Below are 25,872 nucleotides of genomic sequence, written 5' to 3' on the forward strand. Positions count from 1 at the left end.
GTGTGCAATATTAAATAAGGATCTCAAACACCTCACCGAGGAACAACTTTTGTACCAAAACTTTACTGACTTTTGTGCCACTGCCCAAGGCCAGAAATGTGTTTAAGGGCCAGAAGCAGCAGGGTGCCCGTTGCTCATGCCCACACACGGGGCGCAGCCAGGCTGGGAGGCAGGGTGGAGGCACAGCCCGAGGCTCCGGGCCACAACCGGGAGTCCCCGCGGGAGTCACCGTGACACCGCCCCCGGCACCGGGCCTGCACCTGCACTCGCCTGCCAATGTCCCCAACAGGAACAGGCACCAACACCATCACTTCCAGTCAGAAGGCAGTGCAGCCACACCAAACAAACTAAAGTTGTATTAGAAGTCATTAAGAATAATATTAAGTCATAAAATGTAACTCAAACCAAAATACTGGACACAGTCATTTGCGGATGCAGAATTCCAAATTCCCCCTTTCCTCACCATTGTAGTGGAAGGCATTTCCAGGGCTACTCTCTGCAACAGAAGGCCTGTGACTGGAAAAGAATGCCAACAGTGGGGTGGTACAATTTGTCCCATCAGGAACTAGATGAGGACAGCTGCTCCCCCAGCACTGGTTACACAGCCAGGGCAGTGACTGCAGAGAAGGCATCACACGGAGAGAGGGGAGGAAGACATGGGAGACAATGCAGTGGACAAAGTTTCATAAGATGAAATGGGTTATGCACAGTCCCCATATTATTGATGCTTCTGCATATACACATTTACAGTTCTCTCTCACCTGCAGGTGCAACGAAGAGCATCTGCAAGCCTCACTGCACCTAAGTTTATCAAATCAAAAATTAAAAAAAAAAACATTATTAGGAAATGCAAAGTAAGGCAGGTAGCCCTCTATTAGTGTCCCTACTTGAAACAGTTAACTATCTGTGCAAAGGCCTTCTCTATCTCAGGCTGAAGGATCAAATCCTATAAAACCATGAAAAAGTTTCTGCTGATGAAAAAACTTCCAAGAACTTCTAGCTACCTACTGTCTCTTTACAAATTGCAGGAGGCAAGAAACTTGCAAGTAAGAATTTAAATGTATACAACTAGGGTTTATATTTTGTTTAGTTAAAATGAACTGTTAGAACTTGAGGTATACCAGTATCTTTTAGTGGCATTTTTAAAGAAATACCTCAAATGTATGAACAAAACATGAATGATCCAAATAATTCAGTCCTTACCTATGAAGTTATTACTTTTCAACCAAGTCACAACCAAGGATTTACTAAGTCTCTCCTGTACACCTTCCTGTCCTTTTCCTGGGTACTTCCAGGCACTTGCAGCCCTGGAGGAGAGGAGTCTTTGCTGCCACCCTCAGTTCTGGGGGCCTTCAGGCAAGGTAGTCTGGCACAAAGACTCCCTGGGCACAGAACTGGTAAGTCTCACAAAGTTTTTGACAAAGTACACTGAGGAGGCAAGAGCTAAATGCTATAAAGGGCAGATCCAACAAGACCAACTTTGAGTTGGCCAAACACTTTGCGAAAGATTTTCAGAATTCTTGTGATACAGATAAGAACAGTGAGTGGAAAGACTACTGCACTTAAAGAATGTGAACTGGAACTGCACAGCTTGTTTCTGCAGACAAAGGTCGATTTTTTTTTTCTATTTTTATTACGGTGAATGTAGCAATGCAGCTGAATGTATTCTGCTAAGTCAGAAACAAGTGCAGAAAAAGAAAACAACTGTGCCCTAAATACTGCCTGACATGACAGTTCATAGCATATCCTTCATTTATCTTGTCTGCCCGAGACTTGTTTCATGTTGCTAAATAAATAATAATCATCATCATCATAATCAGTACAGACCTCCAAACCCACAAATGTCACTTTCTCTGGATGTTTGAGAGAGAACTGTATGAGTGAGCTTGGATCAATGACTTCTCAGGGGACACACAGCCCTTAAGTTTACAATGCACACTATAAAAATAAAAGACACACAATACCCTTCTAGGTTTCCAAAGTATAATTTTATACCACATCTTTCCTTACTTCCTGGTAAGATCTCTCACAGAATTTGGTTACTTGAAGGAATTTAAGAGAAGATTCTATTTATTCATTTTATTGACTTATTCAGAAGGGTCTGACTGAGCCTTATGTCTTCACCAGGCAACAAAAACTGGAACCTGGATAATACTCTATTTTCTTAAATGAGGAACTTGCAGAAATAAACACTTCAAATGTCTCTCCTCCTACAATCATTGAATTTGGAGTTTTAATGCGTGTATTTAATTCAATAAACAAATGTCACTAACTTGCATGGAACATTAAACACTTGGAGAGGCAGGTGGTTCAGATGACCTGGTCTTCTACTGAGAGGGATTAAAATCTCCAAGTTGACTTATGACTATTAGGCAAACCTCTTAATAACTCCAGTGCACTTCTGTCAGCAATTATTTTTCACACAGAACACCAAGAGACACAAAATATTAATTTTCCAATAACCATACAAAAATAATTTCTTACTCTCTTAACCAGTTTATGAAGTTTCTTTTGTAGCTTTCCAGTCAACATGTGTCTAACTAAAATAAGTTAATACAATCATTTGTATGGGCTGCCTGCACACTGGGCAGGGTTTGTTCCTCTTCTTGAGCTTTTTTGCACATGTAAAACATGACATGAGGTGTCCTGTTTTGCCGTGTACTATGCAGCCATTTTTAGGCCTGCTCTGACATATGACACACGGCTCTATGCTGCTAACAGGCAGACTGGTTTCCATGCTTTCCTCTTTGTCTTGTGTTTCTCTCTTCTCGGGTTCCTTTAAGTCCTCCTGACTGCTACAGAACATGCTGCTTGATGTTGATGGCTGGGAATAACCTTCACTTTCCTGGGACTCAGAAAGTTGTACTGTTTTCTCCTCAATCTCATCCACAGCTGGTTCTTTATCTTCAGTCATTTTTGTTTTCTTGCAGTCAGGAACATCAAAACCTTCCCCAGACTCTGCAGGAAAGGAGGCTTCTAATGTGCTCTTTTCCAGTTTCTCAGTCTTTTGATCTGGAAGCCAATCCTCACGAAGGGCCCAGCATCTGTGGCAGTGTCGTGGAAGCGGGGGATTCATTTCACTACATTCGGGACACTTCCAATAATCCTTTAGTGAATCAAAGGTTGGAAAAGTTTAAGCTACTTGGAACACTTACAACTGAAGTATTCAGAAATTATTAACAATTCATTACTGCCAAAATAATTATTATGTTGAGCTATCAACTTGTTTACAATTTTCAAATTCCATTCAGTGGCCCTATTTTACAGTTTTGGATTAAAATGGTTCCCTTTTTAAAAGGACTCTGGCTTTCCTTTGTTTTGCAGTAGGTTTGTGAATAGAACAAATTATTATTTCTTATGCAAAACTGCAGAAACCAGACCACAAATTTCTTCAGGGGCCCTCATGAAAAACTTTTTAAGAAGGTCATAATTTCCCTTCTTTTCGACTATGAACTTGTGCAAGGGGAGCTGTTCAAGGCTGAGGAACCCTTCCCGTGCCGTTTGCGGAGCTGTTGGTGCACAAAGCGGCCGGGTGAGGGCGCCCCGACACAGCCCAGGAGACACAGCACCGGCCAATGCAAAACCAGATGGGAAGATGGGGGAAAGGAAAATAAAATATAAGGGGGAAAAAAAAAAAAAAAAGTGGTGCATCAGCCTCTCCGAGGTTACTCCATATACTATAATGAAAATAAACCACATTTTGTTTTTAAGGACAGAAACACCTAGAAATAATGCAAGCTGTAGGGGAAATCAAAACAAAACAACTCAAAACTTACTTACACAAGTCCTGAATAACATCAGTAACATCAAAAGCTTATCAAGCTAATTTTAAATCCTAAAAATAATGTACAGGTCTCTTTTCCCCCACATAAGCACTGCTACGTTTTCAGAAGGTGGCTATCCCTGTATTTTAACACATTAAGTCCCTCAGTCTTATAGACTATCAAGGGACTAGAACACTTCACAGTTCCACAAAACAGCTTTAATTCAAGTGTCAACTGTGAAAAGCAGATATAAATAAGGAGACAGTACACATTAGAATTAAAATGCAAAGTTTTTTCACGAACATCTCCATACTTTGCCTCAAAACTGTAAATTTCTTCCCACTCTTCCAGAACAGTCTCACAGAATGTGGTAAAGACCTCTTTTACTTTTACAGTACTGTTCTCAAAAAAAACTTGCCTTCACATCTGTGTGTTACAGATACCTTCATTCAGGCTGGACAATAAAAATTCTAACTGACAGGAAGAGTTTTTTAAATGTACATGACTAAGATCTTAATTTTTTTCCATTCTGTGCACAAAGTCAGATTTAGGGTCCGAATAATTTCCTTCCATTAAGTCAATGAAATGATGCATTAGTGTGAGATTGAGGTTTTTACATCCCCAAGATTCCTTAACAATCATATGTTCAGTAATTAAAATACTGTATTGGAACCTTCAGTCATAGAAGAAAAAGTCAATTTAATTCTTAAAAAAATTACTGATAGCAACTATAGTTCATGATCTATTCTATGTCAGTTTACCCAACTTAAGATGCTTCGCCAGAAAAGTTTGTACTCACAGCCAGAGATATCTCTGGATCTTCATCAAATGAATCAGCATCACTATCTTCATCTTGGTAAATAGTCAGCTGATAAACCTGGTTTAAATTTAAAAAATATATAACTGGGTTTTGGCATTTAATTAAAAATCCAAATATTTTTACCCTGATTAGATTTTCAGATAGCATGCTAGTGGAGAGTCTCCAGGGATGGGCTATTAACATTATTAATGGATTAGAGGAACTCTCATGTGAGGAAAGGCTGAAAGAGCTGGAACTGTTCAGCCTGGAGAAGGCTCAGGTCAGAGGTGCCTGATCAATGTGGGTAAATACCTGAAAGGATGGCATCAAGAACACAGAGCCAGGCTCTTTTCAGCGATGTCTAGTGGCAGCACAAGAGGCAATTAGCACAAATTAAACACAGGAAGTTCCCTGTGAATAACAGGAGACACCTTTTACTGTGAGGATGAAGGAGCACTGGCACAGGTTGGCCTGAGGATCTATGAAGCCTCCATCCCTGGAGATATTCAAAAGACATCTAAACATGGACCTGGGCAATCAGCTCAGCCTGAGCCAGGGTGGGTGGATAGGACAACCTCCAGAGGCCCCTTCGACACCAGTCATTCTGCAATCCCAAAACTACTGTCTGGAGCAAGGGCACACTTCAATCTTTTCTTCCTCCATCTGCTCTTAAATTACCATCCTCTCTTAGGGTGCAGCTCTGCACTACACTACAACTTGGTGTACATCAGTACAGCCAGTCCCATTCAGCCTCTCAGGTACCACAATCATGTATGTCCCTGGTGAATTCTGCCTCTGGTACTTACCAAACTTGCCATGAGCTGAGTAACCTCTCTAAAGTAACAGAAAACTAACTCAGAAAGAAAACCTCACATACATTCTCACTTCATTCCCAACATCCCAGAAATCTCTTGAAAATGGCAGTAATCCAAATTTTTCTGTCTTCTTTCCTACTAATAAAGATTTCTAAATCTTTGGTTCAGCATCTCTATGAAACTTTAACACAGAGGCAAAAAACTCGGATATATCCCTTTGGAAAGAGTTACTCAGAAAGGTCTCCTTTGGTTTTAAGTGTTGTCAAAACTCAACACAAACTTCTAGAATTAAAAATGCAGAAAGACTGAAGCACACATGGTGTCAGACTCCAACAGCTGGTGAGAGAAGTTAAGCACCCAGACTTTCCTATACAGCCCATTTCAGAGCATGCAGAAAGCCTCAGCATGTTTCAGTCACTGGCTGGTGGGTTGTATAAGGATGATCCAGCTGCACTGATGTGTAATTTGATTGAATGAACAACTGGGTGCAGATTGTGACACCAGCACATGTAGCTCAAAAATACACCTGAAGAGTTCTCCTTGGAAACTTACAGAAATTTTTCATGTTGAAAATCCTTTTCCTTCTCATCCCCTCCCCCCAGGGTCAAACAAGGAAAGTGGATAGTACCTCGTCATCTTCATCTGTGAGCTCTTGCCCTTCTTCATTATGGCTATAATCTTCTGAATAAACAGACTCAACTTCAAACTCAACACTGAACTGGTCTGACACAGAACTGTGGTCAAACCAATCAGAGTTTTCACTTAATGAACTAGCATCAAGATCCTGAAAAAAACAAAGAAAAGAAAGCACACATTCAACCTCACCAGCCCATAACATTACTGTTAAAACAACTCTCAGGATAAAACTGTACTACAGTATAACTACTATGGAAGAAAAAAGACCAGCTGCTGTGAGACACAGTACTTTTTATGAGATAAACAAATTACAGGTGGGTAAGAATAAAGCTAGGTCTGGAAGCCTTTTGTTGGCTCTGTAATAAGAAACTGCACTCAGCCTACAGGAACCTGAAAGGCTGCAGTTATTACTTCAGAAAGTCCCTCCTAAAAAGAGAAAGAACAGATGAAAGAAGATGGTTTCTTTTGGCTGCATGTCATTAAATTCTCCATTCTCATAAACTTTGTTTAATCTGAGACCGTGTCTTAACAATTACAAAATAGGAAGACTGAAGATACAGTGTTAGTTGTGTCAATCTAAAACACAGAATGTGACTAGGAATACTGTTAGTTCAGCTCTTCATTATTTAATCTAACCACAAATAATTTGCATTGGTGTGTGATAAAAACAATACAAAACTTCCAAGTAGTGGCATGGCAAATGAATACAATGCACCATCAGTATCCATTCCACTGGGCACACTTACCAAAGCTGTACCAGAACTAACCACCTAACTCTGAACTAGGGAATGTCTATGACTCTTTTTGTCCCTTAGCATCCTAAGAAATACTTATTTTAAAACATAAAATATGTCTGACAATTTTTCCATACTGTGCCAAACACTGAGGATCTTGATTTTTAAAGACTATGCAACATTAATATTTTAAAAAGTTTCACTTCAGCTTTGCCAGCAGATCTATGAAAAACCCCACTCCACCCACACACCTACTTTACTTTCAACCTCTTTTCTTTCCTCAGACACCACTGAAGGCACTGCTGCTTTTAATTAAGAACCTTGTTTTCAGATGCATGTTTGCACTTGTGGCATCTGCAAAATTTGTACCACAAAAATATTTTACATTTCTATTTTGACTTACAGGAATGGACAGAGAATCTGTTGAATCACTGCTATTGCTTCTTTCACGGCACAGACCACTGACTACACACCATGAGAGACTTTCATCAAACGTCAACGAAATGCTGTCTGACTTGTGTCGCTTTCTTCTGTCACTGTGCAGATCATCTGAAGAATTTTCTTCTGAGCATAGTCAAGAATTTTTAAATTACTCAAAAGTATCTATGCAATGTGCAGTTTTGAATATTCTAAAAAGAAGCTTAAAATATAATTTACTATAAAGAAATCTAATAAAGCAAAATATTTTACTACTTTTTATGGGGCAAGAAGGCACTAAGAATTATTTTGAAAGACACAATAACACTTATACCCATATAGTGTGAAACATTTCTGAAACCAGTATTTCAGGGGCTGGCTTTCCCCACTTGTCCCATCAGCAGCCTTCACATGGAAAACGACTGCAAATTTGAAAGAATTTTTACTCCACACACGACATGTTAAACCCTTCCTAATTTCAAGAAGTAAAATTAGAATCTTTCTTGTCCTCACTCCCTCTACAGGAAATGGACAGAAAGGCACTTTCAGAGGGCTTCTGAGTCCACCCCAAAATTTGTAAGGAGATAGAGCAATTAGCTCCCAGGTCATAACAGAACACCTTGTGCTAAGCAAGGTAAATTCAGGTTTGAGTTTCAGACACCTCAACATATATATCAGTGAATATGTGCACTACATGTAATTGTATTTACTCAATAAGATTTTTGTAACAAACTATTAGAACTTTTGTTGCACCCTAGCAAGAAAATCTTCAAGACATACTATGCAAAAAGCTGAACTCTGAAAGCATTGCCTTAAGCTCTGCTTACTAAGCATGCTAGGTTTGAAGGCAAAAAGACAGTGCTTTGTGAATACATTGTGTTTTGGAACGATCACCTACACCAGCACAAGGACTAAGGGTACAGCATTTTAGGTGTAAGTAAGTCAAAATTCAGCTCCCCTGACTTTTAGAGAATTTGGTAAAAAGCAACTTTATATAAAAACGTGTTGTAAATTCAGAATGTCAGTGCAGCAGAGTGAAAACCTTCCAAGATGCCAACAACTTTTGGTTCAGCAGGTCTTGATAGGAGCCTGCTGCCCCCCACAGGTGCCTTTTGCACCCATCCTCTGTTGCCCAGCTTCTCCCTTGCCTTGCAAATCACACTGAGACAATTCACAAGTCTTCAAGTCTTGAATCTTTGATTTTTTTGTACAAAAAAGAAAAAAAAAATAAAAATAGGAGAAAACACTTGTACATACTTTGAGACTTCTCTTACTTTCCCTTGGTGCTTCTTGGCTCAGCCCCACTCTTTTCTTTTTTCCGCCCTGAGAGCCCCACCAAACTTGGTGCCCCCAGGCCCAAAGGTTGCTCCTGTCCATCGTTGTCCTCATTTAGTTGTCATGGCTCCATGCCGTACTGATATTGTATCACCACAAGGTCTCTATACACTAGTTAATGGCTCCAAAGGAGCCATTACCATCCCAATTTAACAAGAATAGTGGCTTAAAGGGAAGATTTCCTATAAATTAGAAAAAAAGTGTATATAAAAACACTATATTAAAAGAACTCTTAAGGTTGTAACAAACTAATAAATGGATGCAAAGACAAGAGTTAATAATCAAACCTACAATAAGTAAGCACAACACAGGACCTTATGTGCTCTGTGCCATGCCTAAATATTACAGGTTGTGATGTTTAACTGAGACTTTCCATCCTTTCATCAGTTTTAATTACAACATTAAAATGTTCTTTTAATTTAGTGCAAACCGCTCAGCAACGCAGCACTGGTTTGGGACTGACTTAATGTAACAGTGGCCTATGAGGGACACAAAAAATACTACTTGAAAGCTGAGGAACTGAAAAATGTTCCTGAGCAAGTGAAGAAAAGGAAGTTCTATGCAGTGACAGAAGGTTATCACTGCCCAGGTAATTATAACCACCAAGTCATGAGGCAAGACAGTAAGTGATGGAACAATGTAAGAAATTCCACAGAATAATGTTTAACTAGAACTGTAGAGAACACTTCCATTGAGGAATTCACTCAGGTTTATGCTGACCACATTGTAATTGCTACTTATCAGAAGAAACGTTTTGTGTTTTGAACATGTACTTGCCAGTGATTATTGAATAACCACAGTAAAAATGAAGGGGAGGCAAATATGCTTAGTTCACCAGATGTTTTAACATTAAGCATCAAGTGCTTACTGAATGGTGAGGTATATGAATATATCCAAAATCATCCTGTGTTACTACCACATCTTTGATGCCTCTCACCAGTTGAAATCCAAAGAAAACTGGCTTTAGTGAACAAAAAAAAAGTCAAATTTTGTGACTGTCTACAGAGGGAACTGAAATGAATTTGATGGTATCAGTTGACTACAAACTAAAGTGTTCTCATCATGAAGATAATATAACTGATAAAGTCCTGCTGATGTGAAAAAGTTTAACAGAGCTGTGGAGCAAGTTATTCCATCATCTTACTAACAATTCTAGAGATCCAGACTGTAACATGAACTGGAACAATGCAAGGAACTGTGTTTTTTCTTTCAGACTGAACATTTTGTTTTAGATAAGCAGAGAAACATGAATAGTATTTGTCAGCATCTTTCAAGACAGCAAGGCAAGAGAATGTAGCTTTTCCCTCTAAGTGGCCATGCTACTGAAAGCTCTGCATCATAAATCTGCAGATACCAGATTCACTGTGTGTCCTCCTCCTAGAAGATGTAGTTGGTCGGGAAGTCCCGTTTGACGAAGTCTGCTTCTCTTCTAACTCTTGCATAGACTCCTGATAACAGAAATACTGAGTAAGCCTGTGCATGAATATGAGGTAAGTGCTAGAATCAACTTACTACATTAAACCATTACACTATCATGCAAAACTGAACAGGATGTACAAGTCAGAAAATTTATTCAAATAAAATAAAAATAGCACCTTAACATTTTCTTCTTCAAGCTGAGATGTGGCATCATCCTCAGGTGTGTCACCAAGGGTAGAGTCTGAAACCAAACCAAAATAAAACTTAGCAGAAAAAGTCAATTTCAGGCTCAAAAAGTAAATTCTAAGTAAAATTTTAAATCCAGACATTTTGCAACAATGGAAAGAAATATACATATCTTTTGTTTTTCAAGTGCATGCAGCACCTTCCCTGTAACATTACTGAAGTGAAAATGCAGGGGGAAAGAAGAAATGTCAACTGAAAGCAGCTCAGAATTCTATTATAAATGGCTTCAAAGGAAGTCTGTGCATAAACTGTGATTCTGCTGATATGAAAGAATATAGGCTCAAAATTTATTACTTGCTCCTCTCCAAAGTGCTTTTTACTACTTATCATCTTACAGGAACTCTGAATTACAAAGACATACAATAGAAGAAAAATTAGCTGTTGTTAATGATATATGCTTACTAACAGACAGATCCTGAATTAATAAAGAGTCTTTCATGAAAAAAGAATTGAAAGATAAATTTAAGTCTTCAAGCTGAACAATGGGGATGACAAAGAGAGCAAGTTTCCCATCTTCAGCAGCTGAACACTTGCCTTTAGGAAAAATTAGAAACAAAGGGTGTCTTTGTACAGATTTAGAGGCCAATTTACAAAATGGCTTCCATTGTTTAACTCACCCTGTATTAGGCAAAAACTACAGTTATATTGAGCATTTTTATACTGTAGGACTGTGTATAACAACTCTCCATTCAAGGAGTGGCTATCCACAGCATTACCACAAAGGTACTTTTTAAAAATATACAGCCCATTTAAAACAGGGCTGAGTATAGCTAAAAATGACCAGTTCTAAATGTACTTCACATTCAGTTGTGAAAATTAAAATAGAACATTAAAAAAAAAAAAGAAAAGAGCCTTTGCTCTTGATTTTATTGCTGGCATAAGTTCAAGAAGGCATTTCTTCATATTAAAACTTTTTATGTTGTTGAGGGCTTTATCAGTAAGAAATACAAGCAAATGACTTAAGTTTGTAATTTAGTAGCCTTTCTGTTCAGCTCTGCGTTTTTTCTGGTTCTAGTCCAATAAAATTACCCAAATGCTCTGTTCAGAATTTTTTTCTCCTCCTGAAGAAACGAGTGTTTGCTTTGATTCACTATTTGTGATTGCTCTGGACTATAGTGAGCAAAGCCGAATAGCTAATAGTGGAGAGCTCACTGTTATCTGATCACTACCTGCAAGATACATTATGGAAATTTTATTTTCTCTACTGCTGTTTCCCAAACAAATCACCCTCCTAAACTAGCTTACCTTGTTGATTGATTGCTATCAGATTTCTGGAAATCATTGAATATAGTTTCCTTAAATAGGGATAAAGAAAGAGATGATACAAGTTAGCTACACGTAACCATAAAAGAGAGCTTACCATCTCTGAAGACACGAAGAGTTAAAAAAGGGACAAAGGCATTATGTTCTTCATTATTTCCCCACCAGACTCTCAGAAAAGAATCCCATTTTACCTGTGTTCTTTTACTGAAAAGCTTGTTACTCCAAATAAATCCCCCAGGAGATCATTTGCACAGTGTACAATATGCTGCTGTTTTTCATCATACAATTGCTTAGACATAATATATTGTCCAATATAGAATATTACCTGTGAAATAAATGAAATACAGATGTTAAATACCCAGGCTGTTGCTTCAAGTTTAAGTGTAAAAGACAAAGCCTATTAAATACATTGGAATTTGCTCTTCAAACTGCCTAAAACTCTCTATGAGCCATCAGATTTTCATCTGTCATTCCAGAAGAACACTGCTATTCTACAGACCACCAGAAACTTTTGTTTGGATTGAGAAACTTGCTAAATACCCAGTTACAAATCAGCAGGAGAATAAATAGTGTCTTATCACAATTTCTAGACAAGCTATGAACAACACTGCCCCCCCATTTATACCCAACCCAAAACAATCTATCGGTACCCACTGTGGTCTACCTCTAGTGATTAAAAGTTCTCACCTCCTTCATAGTAAAAGTGTCCTTTTCAGCACCAGCTAACTTTAACAATTTCAACAACAGTGGCTTTGGTTTAACCTGTGTGTGGAAAAAGAGTATGCATTAATTATTAATGAAAAAAACATTATTTATACAGGTTCATTATTTATACAGGTCTTCCTCCTTCAATACTAATCTGGTATGCAAACATATAACTGCATTAAAACCTATCTTCATAAAAGCAAATAATATGAACCAAATCATACTAAACTACACATACCCTGCACATCTTAGCTCAAACCCCAGTCTTTCATTGTCCCCTGGTTCCAGCTGGGATAGTTAATTCTCTTCCTAGTAGCTGGTACAGTGCTGTGTTTTTGATTTGGCAGGAGAATAATGTTGACAACACACTGATGTTTTTGTTGCTGCTAAGCAGCTACACTAAATCAAGGACTTTTCAGTGTCCCACGCTCTGCCAGCGAGGAGGCGCACAACAAGCCACGAGGGAACATGGCCAAAATCCTGGCCAGCTGACCTGAACTGGCCAAGGGGATATTCTGTACCACAGAATGTCAGGCCGGGTGTTATGAACAAGGGAGTTGGCCAGGACGTACTGACTGATCTTGGAGATGGGCTGGGCACCCATCAGCAGGTGGTGAGCAACTGCCTTGTCCAACACCTGTCTTCCTTGGATTTAACTATCCTTCCTTTTCTTTACTATTACTCTGATACCTGTATATCTTTTGCCTTTTTTTCTGATTCCCCCATCCCACCACTAAGGGAGTTGGGGGGCAGGGAACAAGGTGCTCCATGCTGCTTAGCTGGCAGCTGAGGTTAAACCTCAACACATGGTAAACACAAATTCCTTAAATGGAGCTACGGGATTTCTTTATTAGTTCCAAGTCCAGGGCTGGGTCCTGGGGAATTCAGCTTCACTCCTTTAACTATTACCACAACTTCCAAAGGGGAGGGAGGATGGAAACAGACCTCTGTTTCCATGAAGCAAAAGCAAGCCATGAAGCAAAAAAGAAGAGCAAAACTCTTTCTGTGACAGTTTCTGGGGTTTTGGCTTTGCATTTGCCAGCTGGGCTGCTTTACCTCTGAAGACTCTTCTTAGCTGGGACAAGCACATCCTATCCCTTCCATCATGCTTCACTCACTCCTACCTCTGCCATGGCCTCCCACCCACACACCGTGCCAGCAGTTTAATCTGCAGTCTATGACAATTTCCAAGGCAGAGGAAGGAAAAATTAAACAAGAAGAATCACTTCCCCAATACATACAAACTGCACCATCCCACACAGCTGTGCCAGCACCAGCACAGCAGATGAGAATGAGCTGCAGGAGCTGCCACAACAGCAAAGCCTGTGGAGCCACTGATGCTCCCAGTGCAGCATGTTCTAGTGTCACCTCTTTAACAACAGCATAACCATTCTAAAACCAGGCTAATATTTAGCTATCCTGATATATTACCTAAAATAAAGTGTAAAAAATAAACACAGAAAGTAAAACAAAACAAAACAAAACAAGGAAGTGTGAATAAAATATCATGAGACAAGGAATGAATGTCTGAGGGAAGGGTGGAGAAGAGGAACTACCCTAAATTCCATTCCCAAGATCTGCTAAAACCAATGTTAAGTTTTAGTGAGTTAACAAGATATTAGTTGCAAGAATTACACATAATGAAAGAATAACTAAGCCCGTGGACAACATTAACTGTCCATTCACTGCCTCCTTAGAACTGAATTACTTAGAACATACAGCATATATATTAGAGTTCCATAAAAGAAGCAAATAATTTAAAGTATTTCTGACAGCTAAGCATAGCAAAGCAGAATCCACAACTACATCCACTTTTACTCCCCAGCCCTCTCCTCCTGACTCCTCCAAGTAAGAAGTTCTGCAGCCTTGCAGATCTGACAGTAGACAGTAATGTCACAATATGATGACGTAAATAAAAAAGGAAGACACAATGAGAAAAAATCCATTTTGAACAGTCTGCTGTTCTGCAATTTTACTTTTTGTAAGTTCTATTGTCAAGTACATGCTTTTAAGCTTTACCCTTTGACACAAGATAATCCAGTTCAACCACCATTGTATGTATGCAGTTTTTAAACTCGCATTTCAGGTGTAAAAGGCTTCCATCCTCAGGAAAACTAAGGACAAAATAGCAGAACTGTCACTGTATCATGGAAAGCCTGGAAATGCAAAGCCATAAACACAAATGAAGACTCTTCTTACAACCTTCTTACGAATTCCAATAGAGGAGAAAGTTGAAAATCTTCAGATTATTTCACCAACAGTATGTTTTATACGATGGAGATTTTCCACAGCTCTTCAGTTATCTGTTAACAATTTCCACCCGAAATACTTACCACGATCAAATCGGATCATGGGATCCTTTTTATATAAAAAAAGCAAAAATCATCAGACGCTTCCAGGAAACAGTCTAGATCTACACCATCACCCTGTACGATTAAGATTCGCTTACTAAAGAACCAAAGAGAGACGAGCTTCACTGGCTGGATTTCCTGGCTTTTCTCCAACCATCGCTCGCTTCTGAATTAGCAGCTAAAAACTCCGCAAAAAGCATGCAAAAACCCCACGCGCCCCACAGAGCTACTGACCAGCGCCTCTTGCTCCGAAGCGGTCACAGAGGAGGCATCCGTAAGGGAGGACATCTTGGTATTGCACATTTGCCTGCAGTAAAGGGGAGAGAGAACAGCCTCAGAACGCGGCGCCCCCGGCACACTCCGGGCGGCAGCCGCCGGGCCGGCGGGGCCCACTCATCCCGGCGGGGCCCACTCACCCCGGTGCCGCGTCCAGCTCACAGGCCGGACTCCGGCTGCCGTGTCCGGGCCGGGTCGGGCCGGGCCTTATTTATAGCGCTGCCAAGAGGAGGCAAGTCAGGGCTTAGCTCCCGCCGGCCCGGCCCGACATGCCTGAGCATGATCCGCAGCGCCGCCGCCGACTCACGGCGGGGGGCGGGAGGGCGGGAGCGCCGGGCCCGGCGCTGACTCACCGCGGCCGCCCAAGGTGGCGGGGTCCGCCGGCGGACAGAGACGGCGCCGTGAGGGACCGGCGGATTCCCGCGCCCCCCGTCCGCCCTCCCGCCCAGCGCGGCCTGGGCCCGTTCCCCCAGCGGGAGCCCCTCCCCCAACACCGAGGGCCGCATGAGCCACTGGCGGGACCCCCGGCGCCCCCTCGGCTCCCCGAGCGAGTCGCGATCGATCCCCACGCACCGCCAGCCGCGCCCGCTCCGCCGCCCGGCCCGCGCCGGGCACCGGGACCGCCGGAGCCCCGCCCGGGCCCTCTACCGCGGCCCCGCCGCGCCGCCCGCCGCCATGTTGGTGCCGCAGCGCCCCCTGTCGCGCCGCGGGCACGGCCCGGGGAAAGGAAAGGAAAGGAAGGGAAGGGAAAGGCGCCCCCGGCGGCCCCGGAGCGCTTCCGCTGCCCCTGCCCCAGGCCTGATCAGCCGGGGAGTCTCAGACAGGCCTATAGATGGAACTAGGAGAAAACTCTGCATCCAACATAACTGCGTGTTGTCCTCCTATGTTCTTGTCATCTCCCATTCTATAATTTTCTGTATCTTTTAAATGTAGGCCGTTTGGAAGTATGTTACTTTCACAGGGACTTATTAGCTACTACACTTTAACACGAACTGGTTAGTTTTTAGTCTGACTGCCTTTTCCAATTTTCAGGTATTTTTCTTTGCCCGTGGTCACGTTTTAGAATTATTTTTGAATAATGAAAAGCTTTGTCAGAGCACATGAGCGCTGCAGACAGTGTTTAAAGATAGGCTAGAGCAGAGGGTGCACAATGCTGACTTTCCATGACAACTGACTTGTCCAAACAAGCCGTGGATAACTGCCTGGGCTTGTCTGCTGGCCAAACACAGCCTCTCAGCAACCATGGCACCCTGTAAAAATTCCAGCAACGGGTTTAAATCTAGATATTTGTGTGATGAAGGATTTTCAAGATGACCTTGTTATCCCTCTAGAGCACAAAGCTCAAGGTCTAGTGAGGGACAAGCGAGAAGCTGCCAGAATTTTGCAAAGCCTGCTCACCTCTTTTTAGTGCTGGGATTTCAAGGCAAACAGAAATCTGTTTGAAGTGGAGTCAAGAATGTCCTGCAGCAGGCAAAGTCAGATATCTGCTCTTTTCCACCCAGCACCCCCATTCCTGAGACCCTTAGCTAGCTAATTTCATTGTTAGGAGAAAATACCATCTACACAAAAATGCGAGATGATGGAAGTGAATGGCTACTAAACAGCTCTACTACTTATGCTCAGTCTTGTCTTGATGAAGACAACACAAACAATTTAATTCCAATGCAAAATGTGTTTTACTGAACTTAAACCAAACCAAACAAAACTGTTTATGTAGTTCTCCCCAAGCTACCACATTATTGCTCTTCATCTTAAGCACAGTATCATTTTGCTACGGCTGTGTGGAAATCAAAGAGCTTTTTTTAAATTAGCAGTAAATATTTTGCAGTCCAAGACTTGCCAAACTCATAACTATGACTTTCTTTTTCCACTTCTCTACCAATAAGCATCTTGTGACCAATAACTTTGAGACTGAGATTATTTAAATAATAATTTCCCTTACCAATTCATTAACTGCTAAGAATAAAAAAAACTCCAGCAGTTTCTGTCTAGAATTTTTAACGGTCTTCCGACGAAAGGACAATCTTATCTCTTTTCTCCAAGAGACTAATCTTGAGTTAAGGGAGATTTCAAGTAGGTAAAATATGCTATCTGTGCTAGCTTAGGGAAAGAGGGAGATATTTTCTGATATGCAGTGCTGCAACACTTGTTTGTCACTGACATAGTTAGTGTTGCTATGTCATCAACATACATAATTATTTTCTTGTGCTTGATAATTCAGGACAACTATAATTAAAAAGTTTTACTTGAAGAATGAGTAATAAGCTTGTATAGTTATGAGAGCTAACTTCTCCACTATTTGAAGGTTGTAAAAAGAAAAGGACATGTCACTACACCTGTGTATTTTACTTATAATGCTACAGAAAATGTCTGGAGCAGTTAAGGCCCAGCTGCCTTAACTGGAGATCCTCACTTTACATTGTGGTTAACTAACATTGTATGAGACCCTTTTTAATGTAAATTCAGATTCTAACTGTAGACATTTCACTCTTCAATGGTTATAAGCTAAATTATTTCCTGGGTCTACCTACAGGGCACGTGTGCCAGAAGAAAGGTGGGCCTCTGTGCTGCAGGAGTGCCCAACTCAAGTGAATGGATGGACCATTAAAACATTTCAATTTCTGATTTTTGTTCCTCACTGTAATTTTTTTCCCCAACATGCCGTACCTACCCTTTCCTGGCAGCTGCCTATTCAGCATCCAGCACATACTCAATATGCTCCTTGCCAGACGCTGATCAGAGGCATAGGTGGCCAGGGTTTGTCAGATCTCATCTCCAAGCCATTTGCTCCTAATCAGATAGAATAATCTTGTAATGTCTATGAACTGCTCCCAGACAAAATAGAAATAAATTCAAAGCAACCCTCCTGGGCTTTGCACTGTGCTGATGTATGCTTTCTGAAGCCTTAGACTGCATCTCTATTACTGTGACATAAAGCTGGGATCTGTTGTGTGCTGCAGATTGTCAGGCATATCAAGGTGAAAGGACAAAGGAACAAAGATGCTGAAATGCAGCTGGGGCATGTGTTGTTTAGTGTGGCTTTCTGTCAGGGCTGCTTGCTGCAGCTGTGACCCCACGTGCCAGACAGTGGGTCAGTACAATTCTGTGCAAATACAGGAAAAAGAATTTTGTTGTTTTCTTGACACTCTTCTGTGTAAGAAAAAGCACAGTGATAAGAAATCCTCATGCCAGTAATAGCATATTTGATTCAGGGAAATTATATTTTATAATCTAACACCTATCCCAGTGGAGAGGTCTGTCAGCATCTCCACCACAAATTCTTACTAGAAATGACACTCAAGTTCTACTAAGTGAAGAGCAGTTGCAGTCTTCCTGGGAGCAATTTTGAACAGACAGGCAGGAACCAAGAGCACGGCTCATAGCAGCACTGGGAACCCAAAAACCATTTGCAGTGGTTTATTGCTATTGCAGCGGTTTAACAAGGAGCACTAAACTCTCCTTGCTGTCCAGCTTGTGTTTTCCTGGTGTGCAGGAGCTATGTTTGAGCTTCCCAGGGCTGCACTACCCTTCCCAACCACCCCAGTTACTCTACAGGCTGGGTGGCACAGCGGGCATTCTACAGCTTCACCTGGGTGCACACCCTGGGCTGTGGTGTCTTATCACAGAATCACAGAGTATTCTGATTTGGAAGGAAACTCAAAAGGATCATCAAAGTCCAACTCCTGGCCCTGCACAAGACACCTCCAAGAATCACACCATGTGAATGCTTTGGATACGAGTTTCCTACATTTCCATAACTTCAGATGTTTATTTTGAAAAATGTAAAATTACTTCAGGTGTACTGGAAAAGAGGGTCTCAAAAAAAAAAAAAAAGCTTTTCTAGCAGCTGTTCATGAGCTCTTGCCTCCCTCCCACAGGCACTCAGTTCAAGTGTGTCTGCACTCAAGCACATTAACTACAGCTGCTTCAAAACCACCTGGAGGTGGAATAACCCCACATCAGAAAACGGCAGCTCTCCTGCTTTAATTTACTTGGTGTATTTATTTCTTCACCATCTGGGAGACATTGGTATTCTGTCTGCACAAATCTCATTCCTGTTTAGTAGCAGCGCAGTCAGCCACAAGCACAATTAAACAAAACAATAGTGTATGTCTTCTGAAGGGAAGCCAACTGGCAAAAATATAAACAAATTATTTTGAAATTCTGCTCAATATTTAACACAGAAGGAAAGGGTCGGGTGTTTCTTTCCCCTCTAGTTTTCTGGTTAGTATTCACCTTTGAAGGAAACTTCTAAAGAACTAAAAAGGAGGAATCTCAGGAAAAGACTCCTCTTACTTTCAAATAGCTTTTGTTAAGCACATCACTGAGTGAAGCAAGGGTGAAGTATGTGACTAGGTTGTGACTGTATCCTTCTTTATCAAACTGTGAAAATCAAACAATCCAGTGATCTCTCCTTTCCTAGAAATACTTGACTGTATGTAATTAGATTAGAAAAGTCCCAGTATAATCATGCTCATCTGCCTTATTTAATCAAACTAGGATGATGCCAATTCAGTTTAGAATTGTTCTTTTAATTCAGTGCTCATTTGTCATTCAAATGTGCTGTTCAGTCCAGCACAAAAAAACATTTCTGTTCAAGGGAGTGGCCCAGAAGGGTGTGTGGAGCACGCACAGGCTAATAGGACTCATGTGAAACACTGAGATATCTTTCACTCTGAAACTGAAATGTATTCAGGACAATCTAGATCCAGGAGAAGCTGAGAGCAAACACAGCATGCAATCCAAATCCAGTCTGTTTGGAATGCTATGCATGGAGGGAACTACAGCTGATGATGAGGTCAGGCCTGAAGTACTATTCAAGTCAGGCTGCAGTCTAGGTTAGAGGAAGAAAAGACAAAAAATTATTTTAAGTGTCCGTCTGAACTGAACTTGAACTTTTTTTTTTTTTTTTTAACAACAAAACCAGAAGGGATTTTATTACACAACCAGCTTCTTAACTCAGACCCATTCTGTGTACCTGATCATTTATCTCCCAGAATTGTCCCAGTCTTGCTGACTCAGTTGCCCACACCTCCTCTGCATGCTCCATACTCACTTTCTAGCTGCCTATTATACAAAAAATACATGCTTTACTTTGGATCACAGGATCTATAACAACCTTCCTTGCAGACCTTCTTGTAGTCCACTCCACAATTTAATGTTTGGATGATGCAGTCTTACTGACTGGTGTATGATTTTACTTGACACAGGATGAACCATCCATTCCTGAAAAAAGCCTCAGCCCTCTTCCTTTCCTAATACAATTGATTTACTGATGAATTACAAAGTCACCTTTCTGCTGGCTCTCTGTGTTGGAGAGCACAGCTTCTTCAGTACAACTTTTAGCATTCAGTTGTAGCACACGCAGTTAAACAACAGTGCAAGTAGCTAGACAAGTAGTTTGAAGAATTTATTAGAGGCATTGGTGTCTGATGTAGCCTTGACCTGAAACCCTCAAAGCTTATTTGAGCAGTTTCCCTCCAAGAGTTCATTGCCATCACAAACAGGGGTAAGTTTTCAACCTTGAATGTATATTCTGAAGCCCATTTTGGAAGTAGAGTTGCTGTGAAGAGTTTCCTTGAGATTAAATGTCCCCCCAAATGAGGCATAGATCCATATACCTCCTGAAATAAACTCATTTATCTTGCTAAGTCATCCTGAAAAATCACATTGCTTACCCAGTCTGTCTTTTTTCTTTTGCCCATATGCCCTCTCTTGATTCATGTGGATCCTAATCACAAGTCACCTCATCACCCAGGAGCTGGTATGCAATAACTTGTTGCCAAGTGAGAGGAGTTTTTTACAGTGCCCAGTTGCCTGACTGTGAGTTAGTACCTGTTTAAACACAAACATGAAACAACGGCATGTAAGTAAGGAGCACATTCATTCAAGGAACTGAAACAGAAACAGTTGTCTGTGGAGCAAGGGAATAGTAACCTCACACAGCACCTAGCAGAGAACTGGTATAGAACTGGGTGTCCCTGGGAGGAGTTTTATAACCCAGAGAGATGCAGTGCAGTTCCACTGCAACAACAGTGATGGTTTATCTGCTTGTTCCAAGCTGGGTTCCAGGGCCCTGGAACATGACAGTTAGATAAATCAATGGAAAATGTCATGTTTTTCCCTTGTGTCAAAGGAAAAGCTCTCACACATGTTTTACATTCTCACATCTGCAGTAAGAAACACTAAGGAAGCGGAATTTTGGCATCCTGCACTTCAGGTGCCAGACACTGGTTGGGATGACCAGCAGTGTCTTCAGCTTATTTTTCACATTCACCTCTAATTTTCTCCACTTTGCTTCCAACAGTGTTTTCTTCCCAGTACTTGCATATTCCAGTCTCCTTCTCTCCTCCATGTCATTTCTGCTTTTCAGATTTTGTTAATATTTCCACAGTATATTATATATATATATATATATATATATATATATATACACACACATACATGCTCTAGAGATACAAAAAGTAGTTTCATATAAAGAGCTCACAATCTATTCAGCAATTACTCTCATGTGTCCTGATCTTTGGTAGTTACATGTGAAAATGTTTGTAGGATTGGATCAATAAAAAAACATATAGCAAGAGGCTTTGCTCCTTTTTACAAGTGTTTTAATATCCATATATTTCACATTCTGCTTTTCTTCTTTTATTGTAGAGTTTTAATTCTTCATAACCTCCACCTGAAAGCCAGCTGGTAACAGTTTCCAATATGTGACATTAGCCTGAGGGGGACTGTGATAGGGCCATCTGCACTAGAGACATTTGAACAAGTAACAGGCAGTTCTTGTCCAAGTCCATGACTTAGTTTTGTTACCAGAATATTTTTTCTGGGGATTTTTTTTTGTTTGTTTGTTTGTTTGGGTTTTTAAACTAAATATGAAACAGTAAAGTTAAGGGAAACCTCCCACCCCAGCTGCTTTACAAATTGAAACCTCTTTCTAAATACCAGTGGGCAGTACAGATCAGGATAACATCCAGAGTCTTTATCAGAAGGGCAGTATTTGAAGAGAGGAAGTATTAAGGCAAATGGCACATGGATTTTTGAAGGCTGTATGTGCCACTAAACCTGTTTTTTCTGCCACCTGCCCTGATTCCATTAGCCAGCCTGACAGTCACCACTGCAGTTTCGAAGCCTTGGGACTCAGAGACCCCGCCCCGCTGGCCTCAGCAGGAGTTTTGTTAGGGCAGGTTCCCTGGTGGTTGCGCCATCTGCTGCAGAAAAGGTTTTTTCCCAGCTACAGCACCCAAAAAAGGCTCTTGGAATTAATGCATAAAAGTTGCACAAACACACTGATGCCACTGGAAAATCACGATTTTCTAAAACTAAGCTCTGACTGCAGATGATGAAGCCATACAAAGTACTATTCTGTGCTTTGTTCAGTTCCACTGAAACATTAATATCTCAGTTATCTCTTGCCTCCACAAAAAGCAAGTGCACAGACTTCTCAGTATTCCTCCATTCAGCTGGTTTTCAATATCCATCCTGGCATCTTAGTTTAAACCACATTTGTAGTTTAAAAATAATTTGGCAATTTCTTCTGCGTTTGTTTATGTACTTGGAGAGATATGCAGGCGCTGGGTTTTGACTTCTAACTTACCTTATTTATCTTAACAACATGTTGTTCAGCTATGAGCCAAGGCCAGAGGGGAGGACACCTTGAGAGAAATATACCATGTAGTGCTACGCGCAAGGGAAAAATCCCAAATCCACTGTTGTGGGGCTGTAAGATATTACTGCATCATGCCTTTGCTGTCAGAGGACAGGCTGCAGTTTGCTCACATGAGCAAAACAATCCTCACACAAACATACCCTGAAATGCACTGCAGTGAGACATATGAGAGCACAGATCTGGTTTTCATGCTAAAATGCAGTTTCAAAAAGATTTTCAAAAACGCTTATTTTCCTCCATATCTATTGAAGTGAGTCTGTTAGAATAGAGACTATCCTTTTTGGCAGATAATTGCCAATCCTGATCTTTAACTCATTCAATGCTGAGGATATCACAATATCTAATTTCCTCTTTCTTCTTGGATGGGGTATAGGTAGAGCTGCAGGGAGTCATTGACTTGGGCTTGTCTTACCCTCTCTCTGATCCTTAATCAACCACATTATCTGCTCTGCTCAAGAAAGCAGTTGTGGGTCTTGTTTAGCTTACTAAATGGTTGTGTTTAATGGCAAGATGATGAAGACTGCTTCCCTTTGCAAAGGGGTTGGTGGCATGTAACTTCAGAGAGATCTGTTTCCAGCCATTTCTTCCATCCTCTTGCTGCCCCTTCTGTTATTTGTGCACCTATGGTATAAAGTGGATAAGGTGACTTGGCACACCTGAGAAATAATGCAATTTTTTTCCTGTAGATCAGTTTCCTGAGGTAATCCTGAGCACCTACACAGCAGGACATCACTGCAATGGCAGCAGACAGGTAGGCAGGGAAAAGATGGGGTTTTCTTCAGCTGTCTTAGCAGCATTACTGAGGAGGAAGATTACATTAAGCTTGGCTGATTTCAGTGCACGCAACTGTGAGAGAGGTGTTCCATTCTCCTCCTCGTCACCTCACTTATGCCTGCAAGCTGATGGTGAGAACGTTTTTGGAAGAAGTGTGGTGTTGGATTCCTTCAGCCTCCTTGGATGTTTGGTGATGCAGCTGAGCCCATCAAATACCATCAAAGAGTGTCCTGAGCTCATCTAATGCCCTGTTGAAACAATGGCCTTGCCCAGGAGCAGTGCATTCCTAGCCAAGTATTTCTTTGAAGTGGCTTTGGTTCTTTGACCAGATTTATCTGATTCAACAACAGGATATTTATTTGTATTTGCTGCTAGTATGTCAGCTTGCTTTATCAAGAACATATAAGATATGATAAAGAAAGCAGCAGGGACACACAGCTAGAAGCAGAGAACTGGAGATGGAAATGGAGAAATAACTCCTTCTGAAGGCAGGGAGCCATTCAGTGGTCTTTTCCTTATCATCTAACCATATCTTAAATGTTATCTCCTGTATCAGTCACGTGGGTTGATAACCCAGTTAGAACCGGGGACCCTATTCCTAGAAGTTTCCCTCAGGTGTTACTCAGGGAGAAGCAAAGAGTGCATGTTAGCACTGATAATTACTTTAGCTACCCAAAACCAGCTTTTCCTGTGTTACAAAGGAGCCGAAAGGTTTGCAAGATGGGTTGTGTTGATACTACCAAAGAAGGCACTTCTGATGGTAATTTGCAGGCCGTTGTGTTTTATAACTCATTTGCTCTGTACTTCAAACTGAAAGCTGATTTAAAAATATAAGACATCACTCCCTTCCACTGTTGTTGGGACTTCGTGACAAAACTTACTGCCTTTGCAACACAATTTAAGTTGGAGAGATTGTTGAAAATGATACAGCTTCTAATATATGTACTGTAACTTTAGTCAGGGGATTGTTTGCCTTTACCCAAGGGGAGGGGAATTGAAGTTTCTTTTCAAAAGACTGCTGTTCACCGGCTGGGGTCTGATGAGCTTAAAATCTACAGACTGGGAGTAGCCACAAGATGCAGAGGAGACAAGCGAGCAGTAACAAACATTACCCGACCCCTGGTCAGGGAAAAGATCGCTACGAGAAGCGAAGAATGAAGGCCAAATTAGCATCGAAGGCAAAGGGATCAATAACCAATAGGAAACAGAATACTAAGATTTGTGTAATTTAAGACCAATGAACGTGAATGTCTTTGGGATTAGTCTGTATACATATGTGAAAGATGCAGTGAAAAACCGTTTGTGGTGGAATGATTTTCACTGCACAACCTGGGCATGTGTATGAAATAATTTCTATTGTACATCATGGCTGAAATAACATCCTGGCCAGAATAAAGTACTGCCTTAATTCTCTAACAATGCAGAGAAGTTAGAGAGTTTCTGTTTTTCCCACAGTCTTGGTGACAGGATCGCTACAAACATCTCAGTTCTCAGTCTGGCATGTTAAACTGATACTCCAAGGATTGTATCCAAGGGAGACCACGGCAGGGCACACATTCCTCTTTGATGACACAGCCAGGAAAAAGACAATCATCTCTGGAAAAGCAGAAGCCTGAAGTAGCTAGGGAGCAGTACTGTTACACACCACTGGCAACCTCTGCACACAGACAGCCCTTTTGGTTCATGCAGCCATACAGTTATTTTATGCAACACTAAAACAAACGATGGCTGAAGTAAAACTAAGAAAACTATATAGGTTTATCTATGTTTTATATATGCATATCAGCTCTCCATTTTTACTAGATTCTGGTTTTCAGTTTCCAATTCAAGCAATCCCTCCTTAGAGCCCAGTGTCTCTGGCTTCTAGTACAATCCAATCCTGCCAAACCACTTTTGCAGCAAAGTCTTTATGTAAGTTTTTCTTCATCTCAGTCATTCCTAGCACCACAAATTTAAATCTCAATAGACAATAAGGACATCACATCATAAAATAATTTCCTCAGACATCTTTGCATATGCTGATTTACATTAATTTTTAAAAGGAAACTCCGAAGATGAGGGGACTTGCTTATCTTACCTTCACACTCAATGAAAACACTGAGAATACTTAACTTGAAGGTATTTAAATCCTGGCTTGCTTAGGGACAAGTAACAGATTAGAAAATTAACCAGCCTTTATAAATAATATCCCAGTGATTTGTGTGACACCCAGTGAATTACTATAGAAGTAGAAACAGGTGATGTAGCACAGATTGGTTCAGCTAAATAAAGCACACTGAAAAATAGGATCAACATACATTTTACATCCAAAGATCTCTCCTTTATACGGGTGACAAGGGGAATAGAGAACTATCAGTACACAGAAGGTTGCAGAGGCCGGAGGCAAGCCAGCCACTGAGGCTCAGGGCCAGTCTCCCAAAGACTTCAAGACCACTTTAAGGCTCATAAATATGTTGAGTACTTAAGAAGCTCTTTGGGGCTTCTGTCTGAGAGGCTGGTAGCTGTACACGAAAATAGTGTTTTCTCACCGTGTCGTTTATGTGTGACACTTCCTTCTTCAAAACTTGTCTTCTGAGTCTGGGCGTGTGGTTCCATCCGGACTATGGAAAGAGGCGCCTCCCGCCCCGCCCCGCTTCCCTCCATCCTGTTTGTAGCCGTGTGGTGTCGCC

The 25,872-nt window shown here is 41.1% G+C and overlaps 1 protein-coding gene across 3 annotated transcripts; it reads right to left on the minus strand.

Moving 5' to 3' along the window:
- Positions 1–303: 303 nt before the first annotated feature.
- MDM2 (MDM2 proto-oncogene) lies at positions 304–15,368 on the minus strand. Of its 3 annotated transcripts, none has more exons than XM_083859648.1 (11): positions 15,334–15,368; positions 14,719–14,791; positions 12,116–12,190; positions 11,620–11,753; positions 11,411–11,460; positions 10,096–10,160; positions 9,855–9,948; positions 7,152–7,309; positions 6,007–6,162; positions 4,564–4,641; positions 304–3,106 (listed from the first exon to the last, which is right to left on the minus strand). In XM_083859648.1, the coding sequence occupies exons 2-11, from the start codon at positions 14,785–14,787 to the stop codon at positions 2,537–2,539; spliced, it is 1,449 nt and encodes a 482-aa protein (XP_083715774.1). In that variant the 5' UTR covers positions 14,788–14,791; positions 15,334–15,368; the 3' UTR covers positions 304–2,536. The 3 variants fall into 3 exon arrangements, with proteins under 3 accessions (XP_083715774.1, XP_083715772.1, XP_083715773.1); XM_083859646.1 differs by having other exon boundaries at positions 306–3,106; positions 7,152–7,312; positions 15,334–15,367; XM_083859647.1 differs by lacking the exon at positions 15,334–15,368 and adding an exon at positions 14,901–14,927 and having other exon boundaries at positions 306–3,106; positions 7,152–7,312.
- Between the last annotated feature and the right edge of the window lie 10,504 nt (positions 15,369–25,872).

The sequence above is a fragment of the Zosterops lateralis genome, assembly GCF_965231275.1.
Source record: "Zosterops lateralis genome assembly, chromosome: 4".
Taxonomy (NCBI): domain Eukaryota; kingdom Metazoa; phylum Chordata; class Aves; order Passeriformes; family Zosteropidae; genus Zosterops; species Zosterops lateralis.

Excerpts from the sequence above, each read along its gene's own strand:
- MDM2 (XM_083859646.1), bottom strand. The coding sequence starts at position 14,787 with ATGTGCAATACCAAGATGTCCTCCCTTACGGATGCCTCCTCTGTGACC. Across the intron at positions 12,191-14,718 it reads CTTCGGAGCAAGAGGCGCTG|GTTAAACCAAAGCCACTGTT; the intron begins GTCAGTAGCTCT and ends TTCCACACACAG. Across the intron at positions 11,754-12,115 it reads ACACTTTTACTATGAAGGAG|GTAATATTCTATATTGGACA; the intron begins GTGAGAACTTTT and ends TTTATTTCACAG.